This window comes from Urocampus carinirostris, chromosome 3 (genome assembly GCF_059441175.1).
Source record: "Urocampus carinirostris isolate Australia breed hairy pipefish chromosome 3, RoL_Ucar_1.0, whole genome shotgun sequence".
Lineage (NCBI taxonomy): Eukaryota > Metazoa > Chordata > Actinopteri > Syngnathiformes > Syngnathidae > Urocampus > Urocampus carinirostris.
In genome coordinates, this window is record NC_142351.1 from 6,039,423 (window position 1) to 6,067,112 (window position 27,690).

General features: G+C 43.3%; 1 protein-coding gene across 2 annotated transcripts in view; it reads right to left on the reverse strand.

Annotated features, from left to right (window-relative positions):
- Window positions 1-6,953: 6,953 nt before the first annotated feature.
- LOC148368468 (fibroblast growth factor 14-like) overlaps window positions 6,954-27,690 on the reverse strand; it is a 108,553-nt gene continuing 87,816 nt past the window's right edge. For both annotated transcript variants that reach the window (XM_088330483.1, XM_088330484.1), the window contains exons 4-5: window positions 19,685-19,883; window positions 6,954-12,885 (exon numbers count right to left, since the gene is read on the reverse strand). In XM_088330483.1, coding sequence (XP_088186609.1) covers window positions 12,737-12,885; window positions 19,685-19,883 — 348 coding nt within the window. In that variant the 3' untranslated portion in view covers window positions 6,954-12,736. The remainder of the gene's footprint in view (window positions 12,886-19,684; window positions 19,884-27,690) is intronic.

Below are 27,690 nucleotides of genomic sequence, written 5' to 3' on the forward strand. Positions count from 1 at the left end.
CTGCCCCGCGACTGGGAGGTCACAGGTTCAAACCCTGGCTGAGTCAAGATCTACAACATTTTTGGGTGAAATCCCATGTTTTTGTGAGATTGTTCGCGTTTCTAATAAATGAGACTTGTATGCTATCTCCTTTGTGAACCCCGCAGAAGAGAACATGTGACGTCACACACAAGGCACTGTTTCTGGAAGTACTCATGGATGGATGGATGCTGCCTCATGCATAACCTTCTACCAAATAAGACTGACGAACTGGCTGTGCTGGTGAAAAACATCAAAGCCTACAGGGAATGCAGTTTGCTGTGTTTTACAAAAACATGGCTCACTACTTGCATCCCGGACGCTAACGTGGAGCTACCCGGCTTCAGCGCCGTTAGGGCAGACAGAGACACAAAAGCCTGCAGGAAGCGGAGAAGAGGCGGACTCGCTATCTAGGTGAACACGAGGTGGCGTAACCCTGGGCACAAAGATTTCCCTGCTGCAGGGACGTCGAACTTTTGGCCTAGCGTGTGACGTCATCCACTCCGCTGTTGCTTAACTATAAACACAGCACCCTGAGGCCATCCTGTCAATCTGTTAATAAACAACAAAAGGATACTGCTGGAAGTTCGAATTTCCCTACGGGGATTAATAAAGTATCTATCTATCTTTGGTATCTATCTATCTATCTATCTATCTATCTATCTATCTAGCTTTGGTATCTATCTATCTATCTCTATCTAGCTTTAGTATCTATCTATCTATCTCTATCTAGCTTTAGTATCTATCTATCTCTATCTAGCTTTGGTATCTATCTATCTCTATCTAGCTTTGGTATCTATCTCTCTATCTCTATCTATCTTTGGTATCTATCTAGCTATATCTATCTATCTCTATCTATCTTTGGTATCTATCTATCTATCTATCTAGACATCTATCTAGACATCTATCTATCCATCTATGGTATCTATCTATCTATCTCTATCTATCTTTGGTATCTATCTCTATCTATCTGGTATCTATCTCTATCTATCTTTGGTATCTAAGCTATCTATCTATCTATCCATCTATCTACCTATGGTATCTATCTATCTATGGTATTTAAGGTATCTATCTATCTATCTATGGTATCTATCTATCTATCTATGGTATCTAAGGTATCTATCTATCTCTATCTATCTTTGGTATCTATCTCTATCTATCTTTGGTATCTATCTAGCTATATCTTTCTATATCTATCTATCTTTGGTATCTATCTATCTATCTAGACATCTATCTAGACATCTATCCATCTATGGTATCTATCTATCTCTAGCTATCTTTGGTATCTATCTATCTCTATCTATCTTTGGTATCTATCTATCTCTATCTATCTTTGGTATCTAAGCTATCTGTCTATCTATCTATCTATCTATCTATGGTATCTATCTATCTATCTATGGTATGTAAGGTATCTAATCTATCTATCTATCTATCTATCTATCTATCTATCTATCTATCTATCTATCTATCTATCTATCTATCTATCTATCTATCTATCTATTTATCTATCTCACGCCGTAGCGTATCTAGCAATTTGAAAGTTATTATTAGAGTCTCAGTGCCTTCATTTCATTTTTTTCCACCCGGTCCAGGATTACGATGCCGCAGAAACTTCCAGCAAGTTATAATGAAAGGAGTGGATTGTTGATGCTTGGGTTAACGTGTCTGCCGGGACTGTTGTTCGGGCTTTCCGGAAAGTGGATCTAAAAATGACGCTGACAGTAATGAAAGCGAACCTTTTAATGGAGATTAAGCGAAGCTGTTCTGGTCAGAAAGAAAGAACGAGGAAAGAGAAAATGTGAGCACTAAACTCTTTTGCACCAGCTCTTTATTTTATTTAACATTTTGTTTTATCCGTGTGTTTTACTTTGTAATCAATACTTAAACAAACCACAAGGAAACTCCGTTTTGCTTCCATTCTATTTTTAAATAAGCACACCTGAATGCTTGTCTTTGTTGTTGGCCACAGCAGAGGGCACCCTATAGTGCGGTGCGCCCTGTGTCATGATAAATTCAGAAAAACTCCGCTTTGGAGACTGCAACTTTTCCCATGGTGCTCCTTATGGTCGTGAAAATACGGTAATAGAACAAAAAGAGGAAGATCATCTAAATCAATACAAGTTTGACAAGACTCTCGATGATTTAAATGCTTGTTAGGCTGGATTCAGAAACACGACTTTACCCACCCTTGGCTATGCACTGCTTTATTTTTGTTTTTCGAACATGCGTGGACCCTCACCCAGACCCCTAAATGCCATTGGACCCTTTTTTACAACACGTGCCAAAAATGAAAAGGGTCCAAGCAGTGAGAGGAGGTAGAGGTAAGCGATGCAGCAGCAGCTGGCGCGACAGAGTGGCTGAAGGATGCTTTTGTGATTGTAGTAAGGGTTTCTACTGTTCATCACATGGTACTAGCAGCATTCGTGAAAATGGTAACCGTGTCCAGGTTCGTCATGAGTTCTCCCTGCGAGTTAAACTAAATGCAGAGCACGAAGTGAGAAATAATAACAGGGTTCAGACATTTTTCAAGCACTTTCAAGGCCCATTTTTAAGATTTTCCAGTACCTTCAAAGGAAAAAATCCAGGAACATTTGTTGTTGTTAACTTCCGAGATTAAAAAATATACTTTGTGCTATTTTGCTCTGTTCCTATCTACGATCTTTATGTGGCTGCTGTAAACTGACACGAATTCTGCAATTCTGCTTTAACAATGCACGCGCAGCAAATTTGGACTCATTTTAATGATATTGATAGCTCGGAAGCAGAGTGCATTTAATCTTTCAATCTTATAGACGGCTCATATTTTGATTTTTTATTTATTTTCATTTATATTTTGTATGTTTTTTCCCGGAGGATTTGTGTCTAAATTTGTTAAAAATAATTGTATTTTTTTTGTGTGTGTTTTATCATTCATAGCACTGAAGAGTTGATATTTTCAATTTTTGTTTTATTGTTTTGTATTTTGTGTTGTTCTTTAAATCTGTTCAGTGTTTAAATAGCTCAAATTATTTCATATTTTTCACATCTCTTTGTAAATTTGTGAATATTTTAACATATTTAATAAGAAATATTTATTTTTTCATGTGTTTAATTACGAATTATTAAAATATCTGGTTCATAATGTTTTATTATTATTTAGAGTATATAATTTAAAAAAACCACCAAAAAATCTGGGAGCCGAAAGAAACAACTCTTCTCAGTGAGCCGAGAGACAGTTTTCTAAATAGAGCTGTCCTCTTGGTCGTGACCAGTAGGGGGGCTTTGACGCACTTCACACACTTTATGTTTTCATTTTTCTTCATTTATTGCTTGATCCATAGCGTCAGACTGCCAAGAAACATGGCAATGGCAACAATTTCAAGCACGTTCAAGCACCTCACCATAGCAATTTCCCGACCTTGAAAACACAACATTCAAAGATTTCAAGCACGGCTACGCACCCTGTAATAATTCAAGTTTCGCTGCTAAGGACTCTCGAATGGGGATATGCAGGGTTGGGTAGGGTTACTTTAACTGGATTACTTTCAATGACTTTTGGATTACTTCAATGCCAAATATGCTCATAAAAGGCAAGAAAGTAAATAGGAATCAAATGATGACTCACAACACGTGGTAAGCTTTCTCTCCTGGCGTTGATCTCTGATCTCCGGCAAAACTAACATCAAATGCGACAGAAACAAAATGAAAATAAATCCAAACAGCTTGCCAACATTGCCCTGCAATTGGCTGGCAACCAGTTCAGGGTGTCCCCTGCCCACTGCCCGATGATTGCTGGGATGGGCTCCAGCACCCCCGCGACCTTTAGAATAAGCGGTGCAGCTGATGAGATGAGATGAGCTTGCCAACATCATTTTTGCCGTTCCAAAATTTAGTAATTTAGTAATCCAAAAGTAATTGAAAGTAATCAAGTTAAAGTAGCCCTACCCAACCCTGGGGATATGTAATTAGCAACACAAAAAGACCCTGTTACGTCTACTCTGTTGGTCAGGGGAACAGAGAATCGTGTCTTCAAAAACAGCATTACCCGGGTACCGACCGAACAAGCTGAAGAGTGATGACAGTACTACCCCAAAAATGTGCCAGCGTGACAAAACACCAATTCAAATCTAAGACACAAAAATGCTTGTGGTTCCTGTTTCGGTTATTCCTTACGGGGTTAAAATGGCGGCAGAGGTGATTGTCGGGGCTTGTTTTCTGACCGTTTCCTAGCAACAGTGAGAGAGCGGCACAAGTGCTACAATACACGTAAGAGATCCACATTTCATCTACGAAAGACGAGCACGACACCGGCCGAGAGACTCATCGGGGCCTTCACAGTGGAACATGACTTGGAGAACGTTGTGAGAGGCACACTAGACCTTCAGAAGCATGTGGACGTGTGGTTTACTTTGGAACATCTAAAGGACGGGAACCTCGAAACCAAATTGGGTTAAAGTCTGGAGGATACTCCTCATGTGTTGATGATGCCTACGATCGCCAGGGACTCATAAACCTGGGACTGATGCCACCTTTGATATCCCAAAGGAAATTGAAAGGACCACAGGGTCTCCAAGGGTGGCCAACCCATTTACGGGATCGTAAACTGAAACGGGGCTGCTGTTCGGGCTTTGATGCTAAGCTAAGGAAGCTACATCAGCGAGACCGATTTTGGAAACGGCAGAGAAGGACATGACAACGATGGATCTGTGCCTCAGCCTACCAATATTTCTTCACGATTCTGGCAGAACATCTGATCTTCAAAAGAGATTTTTTTATGTGTTTGAATCCTGAAATATGTGAAAATGTTTTGTCTTAAAGGCACTGTACTTTCTGGAGGATGATCTTTCGACGAACTGGCTGTGCTGGTGAAAAACATCAAAGCGTACAGAGAGTGCAGTTCACGTCTAGCATCCCAGACCCTAACGTGGAGCTACCCAGCTTCAGGGCTGTTTGGGCAGACAGAGACACAAAACCCTGCGGGAAGCGGAGAGGAGACGGACTCGCTATCTACGTGAACACGAGGCGGTGTAACCCTGGGAACAAAGATCCCCATCTGCTGCAGGGACGTCGAACTTTTGGCCTAGCGTGTGACGTCACCCACTCCGCTGTTGCTAAACTACAAACACAGCACCCTGAGGCCAGCCTGTTAATAAACAACAAAAGGATACTGCTGGAAGAGTGAATTTCATTACGGGGACGAATAAAGTATCTATCTATCTATCTATCTATCTATCTATCTATCTATCTATCTATCTATCTATCTATCTATCTATCTATCTATCTATCTATCTATCTATCTATCTATCTATCTATCTATCTATCTATCTATCTATCTATCTATCTATCTATCTATCTATTTGTGTTCTTAATTTGGAAATTGACATCGAGGCTGTGGCTGCTTTTGTAACAACTCTAAAACCGAAAACAAAAAGAAGCGGATAATCTTGTAATGCTTTCTTGATTCCAGTCTTGTTTGCTAATCGTAAAATCGTAGAGGTGTTCCGCTTTAGAGGTTCCATCGTATCAACCGAATGACATCAGTTCAGACAATCTACAATACTTCCCATTGAGACAACATCAGAATTACACTTGACACGTCGCAAAATGACAGTTTGGTGATAAAAATGAGACTAAGCTAGCCGTGATTTAGCTCTCATAGGTGTAGAGTGGAAAGTGACAACCAAATGTTGCGGTACAAGGAACGAAGGAACGGCACACTATGAGGTTTTGACTTGATAAGTCTCAAAGACTTGTTTCTGAGGTTATCATCACAGGATGCTCGTTTCAGTCCTGTTGTGGAATGTGGATAATAACTAATGATAAGTATGTAGGCATCTGGTGAAGGTCGTGGGATGACGTTCTTGCAGGAGGTCTCAAGCTGGGGGAGCCGGGGAGGACGACCTTCACGAGATATCTTCACTTTATTTGAAGACCAACGTTGAACGTCTGGAACTTTGAACGTGTCCCGAATGCAATAAAGCACGTTCCCTTTCTGCCATATCTCCTCTCTGCGTATATTTTGGGTAGACTCCCAATGACGTTCTCTCCAAAAGAACTTCCCTTGGGATCTGGTAACTTTTGTATTGAAGGATCACGTTTGACTTTTGGGAAAGGCCAAGTTGAGCAGACCTGACCTCTATTTCCTAATCTCTTATGGGCATATACCGTATTTTCACGCTCATAAGTCTCCGACTTTCTTCAAGTTGTGCGGTGCGCCCGATCGTGTGTTGCGCCCTGAGTGTGATGTTGAGTGGCGGACATAGACTAGCGTAGTGGCCATAGGGTTGGGCGCCTGCCACGAAACTGGGATGTCACAGGTACGAGGCTTGGTCTGCAATAGTCTTTGATCTGTGCAGCCCTTTGAGACTCTTTGTGATTAAGGGTGTCACAAATAAACATGACCTTCAACATTTTTGGATGAAATCCGATGTTTTTGTGAGATCCTTCACATTTCCAACCAAATGGAAACATCCTTATGTCCCCCTTGTGGAGAACAGGACACGTGACGTCTCACTCAATGTACTGTCTGTGGAAGTAATCATGGATGCTAACGCTGTAGTTTATCTAGCAGTTAGAAAGTTGTTGCTCTCGTCTTGGTTCTTTTGTTTCATGAAACGGTGTCCTGGACTAGGGTAGAACAAAACTTCCAGCCGGATTATAATGAAAATAATGGATCGTCTATGCTAGGGCTAACGTGTCTGCCGGCACGGAGCATGACTCTGAAAGTGACTCTACAAGTGAAAAAAGTGAACCTTTTATTGGAAATTTAGCATAGCTGTTTTGGTCAGAAACAGGACGTGGATTTTGATAGTTTTGTTTGATACGGATTCCCGGTATAAAACGTGAAAACCAAACTTTGTTTTGCACCAGCTCTGTTTTAAAATTTCGCTTTTCTGTGTAATCAATACTTAAAGAAACCGGAAGAAAACTCAGTTTTCCTTTCGTCGCATTGTTGTTGTATCGCGGCTGCAGCAGACAGCACCCGTGCCCTATCGTGCGGTGCGCCCTGTGTCGTGTTAAATACAAAAAATGGAACCGTGTCCTATGGTCGTGAAAATACAGTACTGTACCTCAAACTCTACAGGTTCTTCTACTCCTGCTCTCTACTATCACCGCTACCATCACAGTCTACAGAGTCTGACCTCATCAGCCGTTATACTCATCACAATTGAAAACTAGACCACAAATGAATTTGAAAATGTTTGATTTCCGTCTTTAGGTCTTCTGTCACAGTAGCAATATGATTAGCCATCGTTTTTCTGTTCCCACAGACGTCCTGGCTTCCTTAATCATACATGTATGATTAAATTAAGTCATACAGTATCCAATGCAAGACCTGGAATTCACCTTGTATGGCTGGTTTGAACCCCAATGCTATCATAGATACGTGTCAAATTTAGACTGCTTCTTGAAACTTCTGAGGCCTGGCCTGCTTCAATTCCATCAACCTCAAACAGATAAGAAATCTTACGACAAAGAGGAACAAGACAATAAGATCACAGCAATCTGATCCTCTGGAGATAGTTCATAAGTAACTACCAGTTTGAGGCGGAACACAAAGCCCGGTTTTCAAACCAGGATTCGGTCCTTGAGCCGTATCGACGGTCACAGTGAGGAATCAGTTTGGTTGGTTTGATCGATTGGAGGTTTATCGACAATTCAGTCATGCTGGTGTTGCTTACATTTGTTCAAGGGACTTGCTGACATTTGTTAAAAAGACTTGCTTACATTTCGGGGAAATGTTGCTTACATTTCGGGAAAGTCTCGGCAGATGAATTAGTATAAACGATCCTCCTTAAGGGAGGCGTCTGTCCTGCCAAGAGACTCTGGCAAATGGCAAAGTCACCCAAACTTAAAAACACTTCCAAGAAAGTACAAAACTCCTTTTACGTGGCGTGTACATGTGAAGGGGGACGGGCTAATCTTTTTACTCATGCTGTGTTGAAACTATAAAGACCCACTCATATCTGGAGATTCTTGGAGTTTCTTGTTGAGATTGTTGCATCAATAAACGAGAGCTCCCTCTGACGTCATTGATTCCTGCATTCTCTTTGAACACGTATGAGACGAGTCCTCGGTCATCATCTTCCTCGATACTGGTTGAGCGCTACACGATCTCATATTTCAGAATCGGTCAAAAGTCTTTGTCGCGGTCGCCGCTTCGAGTTCCGTCACACATCCTGCATCAGTATTGTCGGTGTCCCATGATTTACCCTGTTGGTTTTCACCCTCTTACCTTTAAAATTCAAGTTAAGGAGAAGGCAGCATTTTGTGATGAATGGTCGTCAAACAGAAGTTCATTTCTGTCCTTCAAAGTACAATCGCCGTGTGTGGTATACAAGACTTTTTTGGGAACAAGCAGTCAGAAGACAGCATCAAGGATAGAAGCCATTTTACATCATCAGTATACGTGGGTACCATTTTCTTCAATGGTCTTTCCCTTTTGGCTACATTCCATGTGTTCTGAACTATTTGATGTAAACACTGCGCCCGGAACTCTGCCTCGATTCAGATTTCATTTCTTGCTACATGCTAACGTGAGCAAGTCCTTACCGAAACGATTGAATGGCTACATAGGAAAGAGGTGGTAGCATTCTGTCTGGAGGTAGTATCTAAGATTGGTTCTGGATCTCCGCAACCGTACTCGGTGTTAAGCAGCATTTGGTGTACTAAAACAAATTCCCGACAAAGAAATGAAGAAACATGCTTGACTGTCGTCTATGAAACAAACCCGTGAAGTCAGATACGGAACATCGTGTACCAGATTGGATGCATCGTCAGCATGCCGTTATAAAGGGTGTTCCAAAAGTCCTGGGCACATTTGAAGCCCTCATATAATTTTTGGGGGGTATATTTATTGATTTTTAAATGTATTTTTTGGCTAACACATCAACCTTCCTTATAGTCATCATCCTCCTCTTTCTTCCACTCAGTCGCTTTACTTCCACATCCTCTCACATTTAGTGACCTTATAACTAGGGTTTGCGAGACCACTCAACCAGAAAGAGCGTTTTGTGTGCTTCAATTGGCAAGAACTGAATTATGAACTGTTGTTGAACGTGTATTTTGCAGAAAATTGAAAAATGAGCCGCCACAAAGGAAGTCCATGGTGAGATAGCATGGGAAATTCTTAATGGATGGGTGCTGAAGTGATATACTATTTTGTACACTGTTTTATCTTACGTAAAGTTAAATATACTTGTTCTAAAATCGGACTTCAGCCTTAAGTGCAACTTGTCAGACGAGTGTTCGAATGTGCCTTTTCTTTCATCCTGTGCAGATAACAATGATTTAATCACCTCGTCTGGTGAGTTGGAACATGTGCCGGGCGACATCCTGTTCCTTCTTTTCAAGCTTTAAAGGATCATTGGGAAATCTGCATTGAGGACGGCGCCGACCAATCAGCCAGAGGCTTGGTCATGGGGCGTGAACATTTCATGGCAATCTGTTCAAATCTTTGAACCGGCTGAATGAATTGATATGTCGACTACACTCGTCGGTACGGTTAATTCAACTTCTCAGACTTCTGAATATGCTTCTACTGTAAGGAGGTAGGAGTTAAATTTCAGTTTAATAAATGTTAAAGCCTTACAGTGCATATGCCAAGCCAAAAGAACAGGATGCTCCTCAACTTCAGAAGATGTGATAGAACACGTTCAACCTCCTTTCCAATGGATCCCCTGTAAATCCATAAGATACATGATGCCTTACAAGCTACAGTTCGTCTAACAGTCAAAGGGCACTGAGAAATAAGACTTTCCATGTAACTGGCAACAATAACCAGCATAACGCTCATACACAGGGTACTAAAAACCCACGTGAACTTATTGAGCCTCGGCAAGATTCCCGAAAGTTTGTGGAAGTAATCATGGATGCTAATGCCGAGTTTTTGTGCTATGTCAAAGAAAGCTGTACACGTACCATTCTTTGAAATGGCACAGTCAATGGTGAGACCTACCTTAACATGCTGGACAACTGACTGTCATGATTACCGATGCGGGGCGCCTGAGTCTGCTCTGTTGGCGCCAAAAGCTGATTGGCTGCTTCCTCGTTTTTTAAACCCCCACTTTCCTGTCAACATTTGTCGGATCCTTTGTGAACCTACGCTACACGCTAGTCAAACTTTTGGGACTCCTGACTCTATCCTGCCCTGTTCTCCCTCTGATTCCCATTGCCGACCTTTTTCTGAACGCGTTTATGTTTTTGCTCCTCCGCCCCGGTCATCGACCTGTTTTTTGTTGTTGTCAACAACTACCTTCACTCGACACGGAAGTGCCACTTCCTCATTCCAGCTATCTGCTACCTCTCTATCTTATCCTTCTCTCTATCCTTTTCTCCTTCAAAATAAAACTGAGTAAAACGAACGCAATTGGGTCCCGTCTCTGTTCCTGGTTCGTGACACTGACTAAAGGATAACTTGAGTGAGAATGAGTCTAGTGAGGGCAGCATGGCGACGCAGTGGTTAGCGCGAGTGCGGCACAGTTCTGAGGTCATGACATCGAACCTACTGTGTGGAGTTTGCATGTTCTCTCCGTGCTTGCCTGGGTTTCCTTTGGGTGCTCCTCCCACATTCCAAAAACATGCATGTTAGGTTAATTTGTCCGGTCCAAATTGTCCCGAGGTGTGAATGAGTGAGTGGATGGTTGTACTGTATTTCTCTGTGTGGCCTGCGACTGGCTGGCAACCAGTTCAGGGTGTCCCCTGCCCACTGCCTGGAGATAGCTGGGATGGGCTCCAGCACCCCCGCGACCCTACTGAGGATAAGCGGTGCAGATAATGGATGGATGGATGAGTCTAATGACTATTTTCCATCAGGAGGGGGCGCCACCACACCGGAGCCCTATGGTTAGACAGTTTCTGAACACAACAATGCCAGATGGATGGATTGGAAGGTCTGGACAGAATGGTCCTGGCTGTCCAGATCTCACACCATGCGTTTTCTTTTTGTGGGTATCTGTTAAAGGGTTGGTACCGTAAATTCCGGACTATAAGCCGCTACTTTTTTCCCAAACTTTCAACCCTGTGGCTTATTCAGCGATGCGGCCAATTGATGTTATTTTTCTAACGGCCGCCAGCGGCGCTCGAGTACAAAAGGTAAAATTTAGACCGGTGGAATATATGCGTAGAGGAAGACTGCAACTTCTTAGCTTGTGCACGAATTAAATTCGCGTGGACATATCCTCATCATGCAAATCGCAAAAAGAAAGGCACATGACGCAACTTTCAAGCTGAGCGCAATCGAACAGTCCGATATAGAAGGAAACAGAGCTACCGCACGTCAACTTTACCTTGCGAGCGTGATGCTAGCGTGTCTTCATGACAAATTCTCTTTCCCATACTGGAGGAAGACGACTTTGATGACGTCAGTTATAAGGAGGAAGTTGTGGACGGCTTACCGTGCTTACTACAAGCCCGGTATGTTGTTTTAACAGAGCTGTTTGCTGTGTTGCGAGTAGCGTTTTGCTACCCTTCACAGGCACGGTTTGGGATGAAAGTTATAATATTATTATTAAAGCTTTGAAAACTCTCGGTGTACCGTCTTTCTTTGTAAATATGTGTAACCATGCATAATATGTATTTGCAACTGTATATTTTTGTAATGTATTTATTTTAGAAACTTATTCTGATATGTTTTGTACGAGCAAATGAGAAAGAAGGGGCAGGGCAAACGCGGGCTGACGGGAAGTGGAGTAAAAAAGGTGAGACGTGTTTGTGGACGCGGCCGACAATAGTGGATATATATTTTTCCCACCCTTACCTTTGGAAATATACACTTTTTTCCTTGGATTACTTTCAACGGGCACCCGAACTCTGCAGGTCTGCATTAAATCTTAAGTACCGGTATCATTTTCCGTTCATTTTGCCGGCTGTGTTTTTTGAACTGTATGGGTTAATTTCGTGTTTGTATTGCGTTTCTTCAATGTGGGCGCATGCGGCTAATATACAGGTGCGGCTTGTGTATGTACAAAAATCGGTTTTCCTCCCGAAATGTGGTGGGTGCGGCTTATAATCAGGTGCGCTCTATAGTACGGAATTTACGGTATATCTGACGCGGTTAAGCTAAAGGCACGAATAACATAAACTCTCGCAACCATTGACATTGAAAGAGGATAGGATGCAGGACATACACGCAATGTTCCCTGTAATTTTCCAGGGGTCTGAGCTTTCACACAAAGTGGGTGAGCAACGCTTGAAACGACAGTGGGCAACCATAATCCCAAGTGTGGCAACTAAATCATTATCAAACATGTCCAGACATCACTGCACTGCTGGGACACCTTTGGCAAGACCTTGACTTTCAGCTCCTGTGACCAATCACAAGCTTTCTGAATGAACCGGATGAGTTTTTGTATCCATTAGAGACATTTGATGCCAAAACGTGCCAAAGACTTTTGGAACACCCTTATGTTTCTTTCTCGATGCTGAGTGGAGAAGGTCGTGTCTGTGGGTGTAGGTGTTCTAGACTAGAACCATTGGCAACAGAAGACCAGCAAACAACAGACCGTCACAGGAAAACACCGGCGAAAATGACTCACTTGTATCATTTTAGGAATAGATGTTCGCCAAGGGGAAGTCACAACTCTGCCACTCGGTTTACTTCCGATTCATCCCATTCCTAACTCTTGGCACAAGTTCTACCCTAGGGCGAGCAGTGGAGCACCAGCTTGCCTCGTCTCACCTTAAGTCTTTTTCAGTCCCGCTTGTTGCGGATTAGAAAGCGGGAGTGGGGAAAGGTGGGCTATGTCTGCTCCTTGCTGGGTTTGCTCACAGGTTTTCCACCGTTCATGACCACCGGCTCGCTGGTTGTGCTTTTGGAAGGCGGACCCCCGGCGGTCTTGGGCGGGGCCTCCCCTACGTCGTGCAGTGAAGGCTCTCGGTACATTGCAACTGGTGAGGGGAGAACAGGGAGAAGGGAATTGAGAAAGAGGATAGGATGCAGGACATACACGCAGTGTTCCCTGTAATTTTGCAGGGGTCTGAGCGTTCACACAAAGTCGGTGAGCAACGCTTGAAACGACAGTGAGCGACGGCAATCCCAAGTGTGGCAACTAAGTCTCTATCAAACATGTCCAAAACTTGACATCAAGTTACAGTTTGCTGAGTTTCCGGCAATGCAATACTTATTTTTCTCTTTTGAATGAATTGACTCATGTACGATTGCAAAGGTTGCAGGCTCACAAACGTCATTTGTTTTTACAATTCTTTCACAAGATATCCATTTCTTTTTATTTCCTGATATATTTTGTCGCATAATATTAACATTTTTGGGGGCTTATTGAGTCGCTGGCAAGATACAGAACTGTATTTAATCACATTTTTTTAGTGGAAGTACAATGTTGGCAACAAGATTGACTTGGTATCATTGGAAATGATTTGAATGCAACTCTTCTTTTTCCCTATTTTTTAAATTCCTTTAAAGAAAATCTCATTGTGTTTATTTTAATTTTTCCTAAATGTAACTTTTTTCTTTTTGTTCTCTATTAACAAACGTGTAGCCACCCGGAGCTACCTGGAGCTATCCGGCTTCAACGCCGCTAAACAGAGACACGAAAGCCGGGGGGAATCGGAGAGGAGGCGGACTTGCTAACTCGAGGTGGTGTATCCCTGGATTTTCACAAAGAAAAGATTTCCATCTGCCACAGGGATGTCGAACTTTTGGACTAGCGTGATGTCATCCACTCCGCTACAAGCACCCCTAGGGCATCATGTTCATCTGTTAATAAACAATGGGGTAGACTGCTGGAAGTGTGAATTTCCCTACGGGGATGAATAAAGTATTTATCTATCTGTCTATCTATCTATCTATCTATCTATCTATCTATCTATCTATCTATCTATCTATTTACCCTTTTTACTTTGTTTCTTTCTTTTCTTTTTTTTCTGTCTTTTTATGATTTTTTCCTTCTTTTTTTCTCTTCCTTTTGTTTATTTTTTCTAAGCTTTTCACTCCTTTTTCATTTTGGTATTTTTTTCTTTTTTGTTCTATTTGCCCCCCTTCCTTTAAGTCATTTTGTGCAACATTTTACATAATATTTGGTCATGTTGGGATGAAAGAAGCAAAAACAACCCGAGGAGCCGTTTAGGACCCGAAAGAGCCGGTTCTTTTTAGTGAGCCGAGCCAAAGAAGCCGCTTCCCGACAAACTCTACTCACTTTACTCAACTTCGTTCTCCTTCGACTCGACTTCGAAATACCGCATTTAGGACATAACGTCAGGGTTACCCGTGTATTTTAACCTTCATGCACTGCAACTTTGACTTCTTCTTAATTAGTAATTTTGAGCCCTGATTTTTGTGCGCTGGCTCGATTTTCTTGCCTATGTGAGAAAAGGGGAACAAGGGGTCATTTGTTTTGCAAAAGGGGTTCATTTCGAATGAAAGAGATAACGGCCGGTGTGAAATGCTTCAAACTGATGACAGTTGGAGTAAAATCAAATTTTGTGAGTCACTTTGTATGTTTTCTTACCCTGTGACATTTATTAACTAACATAAATTAATCAAGTTAATTTAATTAAGTTATTGAAACCTCTTTGATTTGTCTTTGAGTGTTGCATTGTTGTTTCCTAAAAAAAACAGTAATCCCTCGTTATTTCTTGGGAGTGGTGTTCCAAAAAGAACCTGAGATAGGCAAAATCCGCAAAGTAGAAACCTTTATTAATTTAGACACCAAGCGAATAGAAGATTGGATTTGGCTGCTTGGAGTGGATCTGGTCGGCCTCTGGCTTCTTATCATATCACGCCAGTGCATGACTCCCCATTTCCCGTAAAATAAAAGGCTTGTGTGAGAGCGTCAAGCGTTTGGGTCCTGATCCGGTTCTGGTTCTTGACAAGCAGAGCACAATGGACGAAGACAATCTGCATAATAGTGAAACTGTGAAAGTAAACTGTGATATAGCAAGGGATTACGGTATTGAGCTTTGAGGTTATTGACTGTCATGGTTGCCAGGGCGCCCAATTGGCCGCGCCCATGTGTTTTACGGTTGCCATGGCGCCCAGTTGGCCCCGCCTGTGTGGCGCCAGCTGCTGCTTGTTGACAGATTGGCTCCCTGTCAGTATTCAAACTCTGTCCTGTCAGTCCTCTTTTGTCAGTCCGTCTGCGAATCTCCGTTTTTACACGGCAAGCCCTTTTTCGCCTGCCCTGTATTATGCTCCTGGTTGTCTCCCGTTACGATCTGTTTTGATCTCGACCATGTCTGTTCTCCCGTCCCAATTTACGACCTGCTTTGATCTCGACCACGCCTTAACCTCCCGCCCCGACTAACGATCGTTTTTTGATCTCGACCACGTCTGCTTTCCCGTCCCGAATTACGACCTGTTTTGATCTCGACCACGTCTGTTCTCCCGCCCCGAATAACGATCGTTTCTTAATCTCGACCACGTCTGTTCTCCCGTCCCGAATTACGACTGGTTTTGATCTTGACCAAGTCTGTTCTCCCGTCCCGAATTACGACCTGCTTTGATCTCGACCACGTCTGTTCTCCCGTCCCGAATTACGATCCGTTTTTTGATCTCGACCACGTCTACTCTCCTCTCCTGGTGAGAAACGTTACGCGAGTGGGTTCTGTCTCCGTTCTGGTCTTGACAATTGACCAGGGAAAAATACATTTGCAAACTTTATAGAGAAATAACATCCAGGACATAGCAGTGGGCAAACTCTAGTTCACAGGCGTCAAGCAGGCGGCCCGCGGGCCATATCTGGCCCACCAAGGGATTGAATCCGGCCCACGAGACAACACTCAGAGAAGCGCAAGAGAAAAACAAGCTGCAGGTTGAAATATGTCAACTTGATGTTGCCAAAGCCAGGTGCCTCTCACAAAGACACTGTACTTGTATTTATTTCTCTCTCTCTGTCTCTCTCTCTCTCTGTCTCTCTCTCTCTCTCTCTCTCTCTCTCTCTCTCTTTCTTTTCCACCCCTTTTCTCACACTCTGTCTCTTTTTCTCTTCCTTTGTTGCTCTTTGTCTCTTTCTCTCTCTGTGTCTTTTAACCTCTTTTGCTCTAACTTCCTTTTTTCCTTTTCACTCTTTTCTCTTTCTCTCTTCCTACCCTTTTCTCTCCTTCTGTCTTTCTATTTCTCTTTGGATTTCTTTCTTCCTCTCCCTTTCACACGCTCTCTCCCTCTCTCTCTTTCTCTTTCTTTGTCCCGCCCTTTCTCCTTTTCCCTCCCTCCTTCTCTTATTTCTTTATCTCTCTTTTTCTTTCTCTTTAATCTACTAGTCCGGCCCCCGACAGAATGTTTGTTCTATCGTGTGGCCCCCGAGTTCAAATGAGTTCGACACCCCTGCTCTAGAATAGAATAGAATAGAATATACCTTTATTGTCATCGTTACAAAATGGGTTAACATATTGTGACAACGAAATTGGGCATGACACTCCAGTTTCACACATTCACATTGAGGTAAAAAGCCAAGAAGATAAAGGAACAGAGAAGATAAGGTTCTAAAACAAGAAGGATAAGGCTATAGTTATACAAAAGTCAATTCCATTGAAGTTGGGAAAAAGTTTAAAATGTCAGTAAAATTAGAATAGAATGACTTGCAAACCTTTTCTAACCCATATTTAAATGAATACACCACAAAGACAAGATTATCCATGTTCAAACTCATAAACTTTATTTCCATAAGCAAATAATGATAAACTTAGAATTTTATAATTGCAACAAGTGCCAAAGTAGTTGGGAAAGGGGCTTCTTCACCATTGTGTTACATCACCTTTCCTTTTAATAACACTCAATAAACGTTTAGGAAGTGAGGAGACTAGTTGTTGAATCGTTGATAGTGGAATCCTTTCCCATTCTTGCTTTATGTACAGCTTCAGCTGTTCAACAGTCCGGGGTCTCCTTTGTCTTATTCTGCGCTTTATAATGCGCCACACATTTTCAATGGGAGACAGGTCAGGACTGCAGGCAGGCCAGTCAAGCACCCGCACCCTCTTACTACGAAGCCACGCTGTCGTGAGACGTGCAGTGTGTGGCTTGGCATTATCCTGCTGGAAGAAGCAAGGGCGCCCATGGTAAAGATTCTGTTTGGATGGCAACATACTTTGTTCCAAAACCTGAATGTACTTTTCTGCATTAATGGTGCCTTCACAGATGTGCAGGTTACCCATTCCTTGGCCACTCATGCACCCCCATACCATCACAGATGCTGGCTTTTGCACTTTGCGTGCATAACAGTCTGGGTGGTTCTGTTCTTCTTTGGACCGGAGGACACGACGTCCACAATTTCCAAACACAATTTGGAAAACTGACTCATCAGACCACAGAACACTTTTCCACTTTGTATCAGTCCATTTTAGATGGGCTCGGGCCCAGAGAACCCTGCGGCGTTTCTGGATGTTGTTGATGAATGGCTTACGCTTTGCAACATAAAGTTTTAACCCACACTTACGGATATAGCGTCGAACTGTATTGACTGACAGTGGTTTTCCAAAGTGTTCCTGAGCCCATGTGGTGATGTCCTTTACACATTGATGTCGGTTCTTAATGCAGTACCGCTTGAGGGCTCGGAGGTCACGGGCATTCAATAATGGTTTACGGCCATGCCGTTTACGCACAGTGATTTCTCCAGATTCCCTGAACCTTTTCACAATATTATGGACTGTAGATGATGATATCCCTAAATTCCTTGCAATTGTACTTTGAGGAATGTTGTTTTTAAACTGTTCAACAATTTGCTCACGCAGTTGTTCACAAAGAGGTGAACCTCGCCCCATCCTTGCATGTGAATGACTTAGCTTGTTCGGGTCTCCCTTTTTTATACCCAGTAACAACTCTCACCTGTTGCTAATTCATCTGTTCACCTGCAAATAGTTGGTTGATTTCCATTCATCCACTTTCTGAGTAGTTATTGACACCTGTCCCAACTATTTTGGCACGTGTTGCTGTCATCAAATTACAGAGTTGATGATTTTCTCCCAAAACAATAAAGTTTATGAGTGAAGACAATAAATATGTTGTCTTTGCTGTGCATTCATTTAAATATGGGTTGAAAAGAATTTGCAATTTACTTGGATCAATTTTTATTTGCAATTAACACACTTTCCCAACTTCATTGGAATTGAGTTTTGTAATTGACATGATATTTACACAAGAAATGTCGGCATGTAGTTAGTAGTAGATGTATTACGACCAATAATAATAATAATAATTTATAATAATATTAATAATTAGTTATGCTAATGGATATATGCTAAAACGTGATGCTAACGGCTAAATGCTAACTTTTCAATGCTAAATTTTTTTGGTAATGGCAATATTGTTACGAATTCATATTTACAAATTATGCTAATGGGCTCGTGTTGATGAGTTATGCTAATGGGTACCTGCTATAAAGTGATGCTAACGGCTAAATGCTAACCGCTTCATGTTAAAACATTTCGGTGATGGCTTTTTTTTTTAACAACTTCATATTTACAAATTATGCTAATGGGCTCGTGTTGATGAGTTATGCTAATGGGTACCATGCTTTAAAGTGATGCTAACGGCTAAATGCTAACGGCTTCATGTTAAAAAAAATTCGGTGATGGCTTTTTTTTTTAACAACTTCATATTTACAAATTATGCTAATGGGCTCGTGTTGATGAGTTATGCTAATAGTACATGCTATAAAGTGATGCTAACGGCTAAATGCTAACGGCTTCATGTTAAAACATTTCGGTGATGGCTTTTTTTTTAACAACTTCATATTTACAAACTATGCTAATGGTTACATGTTGATGAGTGATGCTAATGGCAACAGGCTTAAAGGTGATGCTAATGGTTAAATGCTAACTGCTTCGTGCTAAAAACGTATGCTAATGGCCACATGCTAACTGCTTCATGCTAAAAATGTATGCTAATGGCCACATGCTAACGAATCAGCAAAATTAATAGGCTCAACGGATTCCGGGTGGACCAATTCAAATCGAACGGCCCATTCTATTTGAACATGTATATTTTAAAAGTTTTTAAAGTGTAATAACAGTGTTATTACTATGTTATTACCAAGAATGTGATTTTTTTGTTGTGGTAAATACACTTGCATTTGTAGAATAGATTTGCGTACATTTAGAAATTTAGAAAGACTTGCTTACAGTTGTGAGAAAAGGTCGTGTTGACATCAGTTCGGGAAATTCTTGGCAGACAATTAAGTTTCCTTGAAGATAGAGTGCAAGGAACGGGAGTCTCTGTATAAACTGACCTCAGGTTGTTTGGAGGAGCCATCTCCTTGTCTCCTTATAGGGAGACGAACGAGAAAAACAAAATTTCTTTAACTGATACGTGATACCGGACCGCCTTTTGGGTTGTACTCAATTGAAGCTACAAAAAGCGTTGTTATGCCTGGAGCTCTCTGAGACCTTCATTGACGCATCAATAAAGTTGTATCTCCCTCCTACGAGGCTGGCTTCTGTCCATTTTCCTTATCCACATATGAGAAGACTTTTCTCTCGATTATCGAACCTGCAATTTCCCCAACATTTTTAGACCTCCACAAGGTATATCCTTGTTGCTAACGATTATGGGCCAAACGGAAATGAACTTGCCAGTACTGGGGGGCTATGCTAACTCAATATGCTAACAACCGGGGTTATATATACATGCCGGGATCATCTTCCAGATCAATCACAACTCTTACAATTGCCGCGGGAATTGTCTAGTAATGTAAATAATGCAATAATAATGTAAAAGTGTGAAAGCGTCCGGGTTTACCTTCTATAGGTTTAGGCAGGAAATGTGCGGCTGGTTTGGTTTTCTTGACTCTGTTGCCTTTCATGGCCTGGCCTTCCTTATTGAGGCCCAGGAACCAGGCCCGGCCCGACTCCTTTTGCCGGTACAGCATGGAACTGTAAATGACGTAGTAGTTCTCGAACACCGACTCCTTGAATTTGCACTCCGGGGTGAACATTTCCTGAGAACGCAAGCGGGAAAATGATGTTATTAGGGATGAAAAAGAATGACACTTTCAGGACCGGGCAGCGTTGGGACCAGGGTTGGGTAGGGTTACTTTAACTGGATTACTTTCAATGACTTTTGGATTACTCCAATACCAAATATGCTCATAAAAGACAAAAGAAACTAAAAATGAATCAAATTGTGACTCACAACATGTGGTAAGCTTCTCTGCTGGCTTTGATCCCTATAAGGGGAATTAGCATTTTAGCACAATATGCAACGTCTGGCAAAACTGGATTAATTTCAATTACTTTTGGATTACTCTAATACCAAATATGCTAATAAAAGACAAAAGAAACTAAATAGGAATCAAATGACTAACAGAATACGTGGAATGGCAAAAATGATGTTGCATTTTATGTTCGTTTTGCCGGAGATCAAAGAGATCAAAGCCAGGAGAGAAAGCTTACCACATGTTGTGAGTCATCATTTGATTCCTATTTAGTTTATTTTGTCTTCATCTCATCTCATCTCATCAGCTGCACCGCTTATCCTCAGTAGGGTCGCGGGGGTGCTGGAGCCCATCCCAGCAATCATCGGGCAGTGGGCAGGGGACACCCTGAACTGGTTGCCAGCCAATCGCAGGGCACACGGGGACAGACAACTCGCTCGCTCATTCACACCTAGGGACAATTTGGACCGGCCAATTCACCTGAAATGCATGTTTTTGGAATGTGGGAGGAAACCGGAGTGCCTGGAGGAAACCCATGCAAGCACGGGGAGAACATGCAAACTCCACACAGGAGGTTCGATCTTAGACAACTCACTCGCTCATTCACACCTAGGGACAATTTGGACCGGCCAATTCACCTGAAATGCATGTTTTTGGAACGTGGGAGGAAACCGGAGTGCCCGGAGGAAACCCACGCAAGCACGGGGAGAACATACAAACTCCGCACAGGAAGTCTGGAGCTGGATTCGAACCCACGCAGGAGGTTCCCATGACATGAACTGTGCCGCACATGCACTAACCACTGCGTCGCCGTGCTGCCCCTTCTTTTGTCTTTTATTAGAATATTTGGTATTGGAGTAATCCAAAAGTCATTGAAAGTAATCCAGTTAAAGTAACCCTACCCAACCCTGGTTGGGACCAATGTTCCCTCGAAACTGCGCGCGTGCGCAATCGCGCACTGCCCGCACATTCTCAGCACACAAGAAAATCTAGCCAGCGCAGTTTTTCGAGAACCGGCTTCTTCGGCTCGGCTCACTAAAAGGATCCAGCTCTTTCGGGTCCTAAACGGCTCTTTATGTTGTTTTTGCTTCTTTCATCCCAACAGGACCAAATATGATGTCAAATTATGCACAAAATGACTTAGAGGAAGGGGGGAATAGAAAAAAAAGAAAGAAATACCAAAATGAAAAAGTAGTGAAAAGCTGAGAAAAAAAGAAACAAAAGGAAGAGAAAAAAAGAAGGAAAAATTAAGAAAAAAAGACAGAAAAAAAGAAAAGGAAGAAACAAAGGAAAAAAAGTAAATAAAGAACAAAAAGGAAAAAGTAACAGCTAGGAAAAAATAAACACAATGAGATTTTTTTCAAGGAATTAAAAAATAAATAAAAAAAACAGGGAAATGATGTTGTGTCCTAAATGCGGTATTTTGAAGTCGAGTCGAAGTGGAACGAAGTGGAGTAAAGTTAGTAGAGTTTGTTGAGGAACCGGCTTCTTCGGCTCGGCTCACTAAAAGGAACCGGCTCTTTCGGGCCCTAAACGGCTCTTTAGGATGTTTTGCTTCTTTCATCCCAACATGACCAAATATGATGTAAAATGATGCACAAAATGACTTAAACGAAGGGGGGAATAGAACAAAAAAGAAAAAAATACCAAAATGAAAAAGGAGTGAAAAGCTGAGGAAAAAAGGACACAAAAGGAAGAGAAAAAAGAAGGAAAAATTTAGAAAAAAGCCAGAAAAAAAGAAAAGAAAGAAACAAAGGAAAAAAAAGTAAATAAAGAACAAAAAGGAAAAAGTAACAGCTAGGAAAAAATAAACACAATAAGATTTTTTTCAAGGAATTAAAAAAAAAACAAAACAAAAAAAAACAGGGAAATTATGTTGTGTCCTAAATGCGGTATTTTGAAGTCGAGTCGAAGTGGAACGGAGTTGAGTAAAGTTAGTAGAGTTTGTCGGGGAACCGGCTTCTTCGGCTCGGCTCACTAAAAGGAACCGGCTCTTTCGGGCCCTAAACGGCTCTTCAGGATGTTTTTGCTTCTTTCATCCCAACATGACCAAATATGATGTAAAATGATGCACAAAATTACTTAAAGGAAGGGGGGAATAGAAAAAAAAAGAAAGAAATACCAAAATGAAAAAGGAGTGAAAAGCTGAGAAAAAAAGAAACAAAAGGAAGAGAAAAAAGGAAAAATTCAAGAAAAAAAGCCAGAAAAAAAGGAAAATAAATAAACAAAGGAAAAAAGTAAATAGAGAACAAAAAGAAAAAAGTAACAGCTAGGAAAAAATAAACACAATGAGATTTTTTTCAAGGAATTAAAAAAAGGAATAAAAAAGAAAAAAAAAAAAAAGGGAAATGATGTTGTGTCCTAAATGCGGTATTTTGAAGTCGAGTCGAAGTGGAACGAAGTTGAGTAAAGTTAGTAGAGTTTGTCGGGGAACCGGCTTCTTGGGCTCGGCTCACTCAAAGGAACCGGCTCTTTCATTACAGGGAACATTGGTTGGGACTAACACTATAGAAAGGAACATATTAGAATGACTATCTTCTTTATTGTCATTGAATTTTTTTGGCCCAAAAATAAATAAAAGAAAAAAAATCTTTCGACATAGCAAGACATGTGAAGTGAACACGGTGTTTTAAGTCATAGATATGTTATCTGACTGATAATGGTGGAATGTGAGGTTGGGGGAAGGGTGCGCATCAAAGGTTGCCGTGACAACTCCACCACAGGGGGACCGCCCCTCCCAGGAGACCAGAATCCAGAGCCGGTCCACGTCTCGCCTCGCAAGGGCAGTCTGAAGTTGGCCAGAGAGAAGGCAACAGGGCATATCCTAACAAGAGGAACTGGACCAAAACCCAAAACGAGTGCTAAAATCACAAAGAGGAACACAAAATACGGAGTCTCAAAGTGACCGAAACAGACGTTATTACTTTTGAAAAGAAGAGAAATAAGAAAATAAAAAGAGAGAAAAAAAAAAGGACGGAAAGAGAAATGAGAAAATGAAAAAAGGACAGGAAGTAAAACTCAAGAAAAAAAGTAGAATGAAAAAAAAAGAAAATAAAGAGAAAACTTTTTAAAATTTGTAATTCCTTTATTTACTTTCTTTTCTTTTATCTTTCTTTTTCTCCCTTTTCCTTTCTTTTCTTCCTTACCCTCTACTTTTCTTTTCATTACCATTTTCCTTTTTTACCTATTCTTCTTATTTCTTCTTTCCTTTTTTTTTATTCCTTTTTAAAAACAAAAACCACTACTACTGCACTACTCTATCGAAGGCAATGTCGAGAGTGAGAAAAAACAGGTCGATGGCCGGGACGTAGGAGCAAAAACGTAAAAACGGGTTCAGAAAAGAGGTCAACAACAGGAATCAGACGGAAAGCAGGGCAGGATAGAGTCAGGAGTCAAAAGAGCTTGCCTTGCGTGTAGCATAGGTTCGCAGACGAGCCGACTCAGGTGCCCCGTACTACTAATCATGACACTCATAACAGGGACATGTGTCCCTCTAAGAACAGCAGAATTTTTTTTTTAATCAGTGTTGTTTTTGTGGAAAAGTCCAATTAGCCCGACCTCACTCAAGTCCTAGCTTAAGCAGCCCCCAACTTAATTGACGCTAAGACCCCTGATAGCGAGGATTCTTGTCAGCGTGACCGTAAACTGTAGTTGAGACTGAAGGATTTCATACATTTGACTCTAAAGGATTTTATACGATTAAATACAATTTACATTGATCGAGTGCAATGAAGATTTTCACCGGGTAGGTTAAAGTTCAATGACAGGTCACGCTGATCCGAATGCGGAATGTTCTGGCTGGGGAATTTTCATAACAGGCGATGTTTGGAGAACAAGGCCCTGATGACGTAGAAACGCTCTCCTGTTTTGAGTTTTTCCAGACATCGAGGCGAGGGGGTGGACCCCGAGTGGGGGCTTTCATCGGCAAACCCATGGGAGGAGCCGGCACACCAGCTTGCGGAAAAAAGGCGTTTGGAGAACAAGGCCCTGATGACGTAGAAACGCTCTCCTGTTTTGAGTTTTTCCAGACATCGAGGCGAGGGGGTGGACCCCGAGTGGGGTCTTTCATCGGCAAACCCATGGGAGGAGCCGGCACACCAGCTTGCAGAAAAAAGGCGTTTGGAGAACAAGGCCCTGATGACGTAGAAACGCTCTCCTGTTTTGAGTTTTTCCAGACAGCGAGGCGAGGGGGTGGACCCCGAGTGGGGGCTTTCATCGGCAAACCCATGGGAGGAGCCGGCACACAAGCTTGCAGAAAAAAGGCGTTTGGAGAACAAGGCCCTGATGACGTGGAAACGCTCTCCTGTTTTGAGTTTTTCCAGACATCGAGGCGAGGGGGTGGACCCCGAGTGGGGGCTTTCATCGGCAAACCCATGGGAGGAGCCGGCACACCAGCTTGCGGAAAAAAGGCGTTTGGAGAACAAGGCCCTGATGACGTAGAAACGCTCTCCTGTTTTGAGTTTTTCCAGACATCGAGGCGAGGGGGTGGACCCCAAGTGGGGGCTTTCATCGGCAAACCCATGGGAGGAGCCGGCACACCAGCTTGCGGAAAAAAGGCGTTTGGAGAACAAGGCCCTGATGACGTAGAAACGCACTCCTGTTTTGAGTTTTTCCAGACATCGAGGCGAGGGGGTGGACCCCGAGTGGGGGCTTTCATCGGCAAACCCATGGGAGGAGCCGGCAAACCAGCTTGCGGAAAAAAGGCGTTTGGAGAACAAGGCCCTGATGACGTAGAAACGCTCTCCTGTTTTGAGTTTTTCCAGACATCGAGGCGAGGGGGTGGACCCCGAGTGGGGGCTTTCATCGGCAAACCCATGGGAGGAGCCGGCACACCAGCTTGCGGAAAAAAGGCGTTTGGAGAACAAGGCCCTGATGACGTAGAAACGCTCTCCTGTTTTGAGTTTTTCCAGACATCGAGGCGAGGGGGTGGACCCCGAGTGGGGTCTTTCATCGGCAAACCCATGGGAGGAGCCGGCACACCAGCTTGCAGAAAAAAGGCGTTTGGAGAACAAGGCCCTGATGACGTAGAAACGCTCTCCTGTTTTGAGTTTTTCCAGACAGCGAGGCGAGGGGGTGGACCCCGAGTGGGGGCTTTCATCGGCAAACCCATGGGAGGAGCCGGCTCACCAGCTTGCGGAAAAAAGGCGTTTGGAGAACAAGGCCCTGATGACGTAGAAACGCTCTCCTGTTTTGAGTTTTTCCAGACATCGAGGCGAGGGGGTGGACCCCGAGTGGGGTCTTTCATCGGCAAACCCATGGGAGGAGCCGGCACACCAGCTTGCAGAAAAAAGGCGTTTGGAGAACAAGGCCCTGATGACGTAGAAACGCTCTCCTGTTTTGAGTTTTTCCAGACAGCGAGGCGAGGGGGTGGACCCCGAGTGGGGGCTTTCATCGGCAAACCCATGGGAGGAGCCGGCACACAAGCTTGCAGAAAAAAGGCGTTTGGAGAACAAGGCCCTGATGACGTGGAAACGCTCTCCTGTTTTGAGTTTTTCCAGACATCGAGGCGAGGGGGTGGACCCCGAGTGGGGGCTTTCATCGGCAAACCCATGGGAGGAGCCGGCACACCAGCTTGCGGAAAAAAGGCGTTTGGAGAACAAGGCCCTGATGACGTAGAAACGCTCTCCTGTTTTGAGTTTTTCCAGACATCGAGGCGAGGGGGTGGACCCCAAGTGGGGGCTTTCATCGGCAAACCCATGGGAGGAGCCGGCACACCAGCTTGCGGAAAAAAGGCGTTTGGAGAACAAGGCCCTGATGACGTAGAAACGCACTCCTGTTTTGAGTTTTTCCAGACATCGAGGCGAGGGGGTGGACCCCGAGTGGGGGCTTTCATCGGCAAACCCATGGGAGGAGCCGGCAAACCAGCTTGCGGAAAAAAGGCGTTTGGAGAACAAGGCCCTGATGACGTAGAAACGCTCTCCTGTTTTGAGTTTTTCCAGACATCGAGGCGAGGGGGTGGACCCCGAGTGTGGGCTTTCATCGGCAAACCCATGGGAAGAGCCGGCACACCAGCTTGCGGAAAAAAGGCGTTTGGAGAACAAGGCCCTGATGACGTAGAAACGCTCTCCTGTTTTGAGTTTTTCCAGACATCGAAGCGAGGGGGTGGACCCCGAGTGGGGGCTTTCATCGGCAAACCCATGGGAGGAGCCGGCACACCAGCTTGCGGAAAAAAGGCGTTTGGAGAACAAGGCCCTGATGACGTAGAAACGCTCTCCTGTTTTGAGTTTTTCCAGACATTGAGGCGAGGGGGTGGACCCCGAGTGGGGGCTTTCATCGGCAAACCCATGGGAGGAGCCGGCACACCAGCTTGCGGAAAAAACGTGGGCCGAGGAGAGAAGCAGAAGATCGACAGAGACTCAATTCGGCCATATATTCGATGGAGTTTACTTAGCTTAATTATTTAAGAAATTAAATCTGCCGGGCAGCACGGCGGCGCAGTGGTTAGCGCTTGTGTGGCACAGTTCATGTCATGGGAAACTGTCGTGGGTTCAAATCCAGCTCCAGACTTCCTGTGCGGAGTTTGTATGTTCTCCCCGTGCTTGCGTGGAGTTTCCTCCGGGCACTCCGGTTTTCTCCCACGTTCCAAAAACATGCATTTCAGGTGAATTGGCCGGTCCAATTTGTCCCTAAGTGTGAATGAGCGAATTGTCTGTCCCTGTGTGCCCTGCGATTGGCTGACAACCAGTTCAGGGTGTCCCCTGCCCACTGCCCGGAGATGGCTGGGATGGGCTCCAACCCCCCCGTCCCCGCGACCCTAATGAGTAGAAGCGGTACGGCGAATGAGATGAGATGAGATTAAATCTGGCCCCGTGTGGAAATGCCGGTCTCTTGTTCATTTTTCCATCAAGAAATGAGCCCGCATTGTTAGGATAATGCAGTATGTGTTTGGTTAATGGAGTCAGATAACTCATTCGAACAATTTGGTAAACAATACATTTTAATAATTATTTCCTAACAAGACCGACTACCCAATAGTCGGTGATGTCTCGTCGCACGTTCCATTTCGCCTCAGAGCCAGATGTACTCATGAAAAGAGTCATATACGGCTCGTGAGCCATTTCCCATGAATGACCAGACTGCACGGTTGATAAAACCCATGAATGAAGTACCCGGTCCTCGCAAGTCAGACCAAATCAACGCCCTTCTAGCCGTCCTCTGATTGGCTGTCGGGAGCCTCCCGGAAGAACCCCGGACACATTGTCATTCAGCTCAGGTCTGCCGGTCCGAGTCTCATAGCAACATGGGGAAGAGAGGCGACAATGTCGCCGTGGCAACCGACCGGCGCCGAGAGGGAGGTCGATCCGTGTTTGTGCGAAGGGATGGAGAGCTGTAAATGTGAAGAAATGTACGCCACAACCACTTAGTAACTATATTGGACTATTTTAGCATCTCCTTGTCAGAACCGGAACAGGAACAGGACCCAATCGCGTGACGTTGTCACACAAGCCTTTATTTTACAGTGTTAGGAATTAAAAATCAAAATGTATCGTTTACCAAATTGTTCGAATGAGTTATCTGACTCCATTAACCAAACACAACCTACGTTCACCTAACAATGCGTGCTCATTTCTTGATGGAAAAGATGGACAAG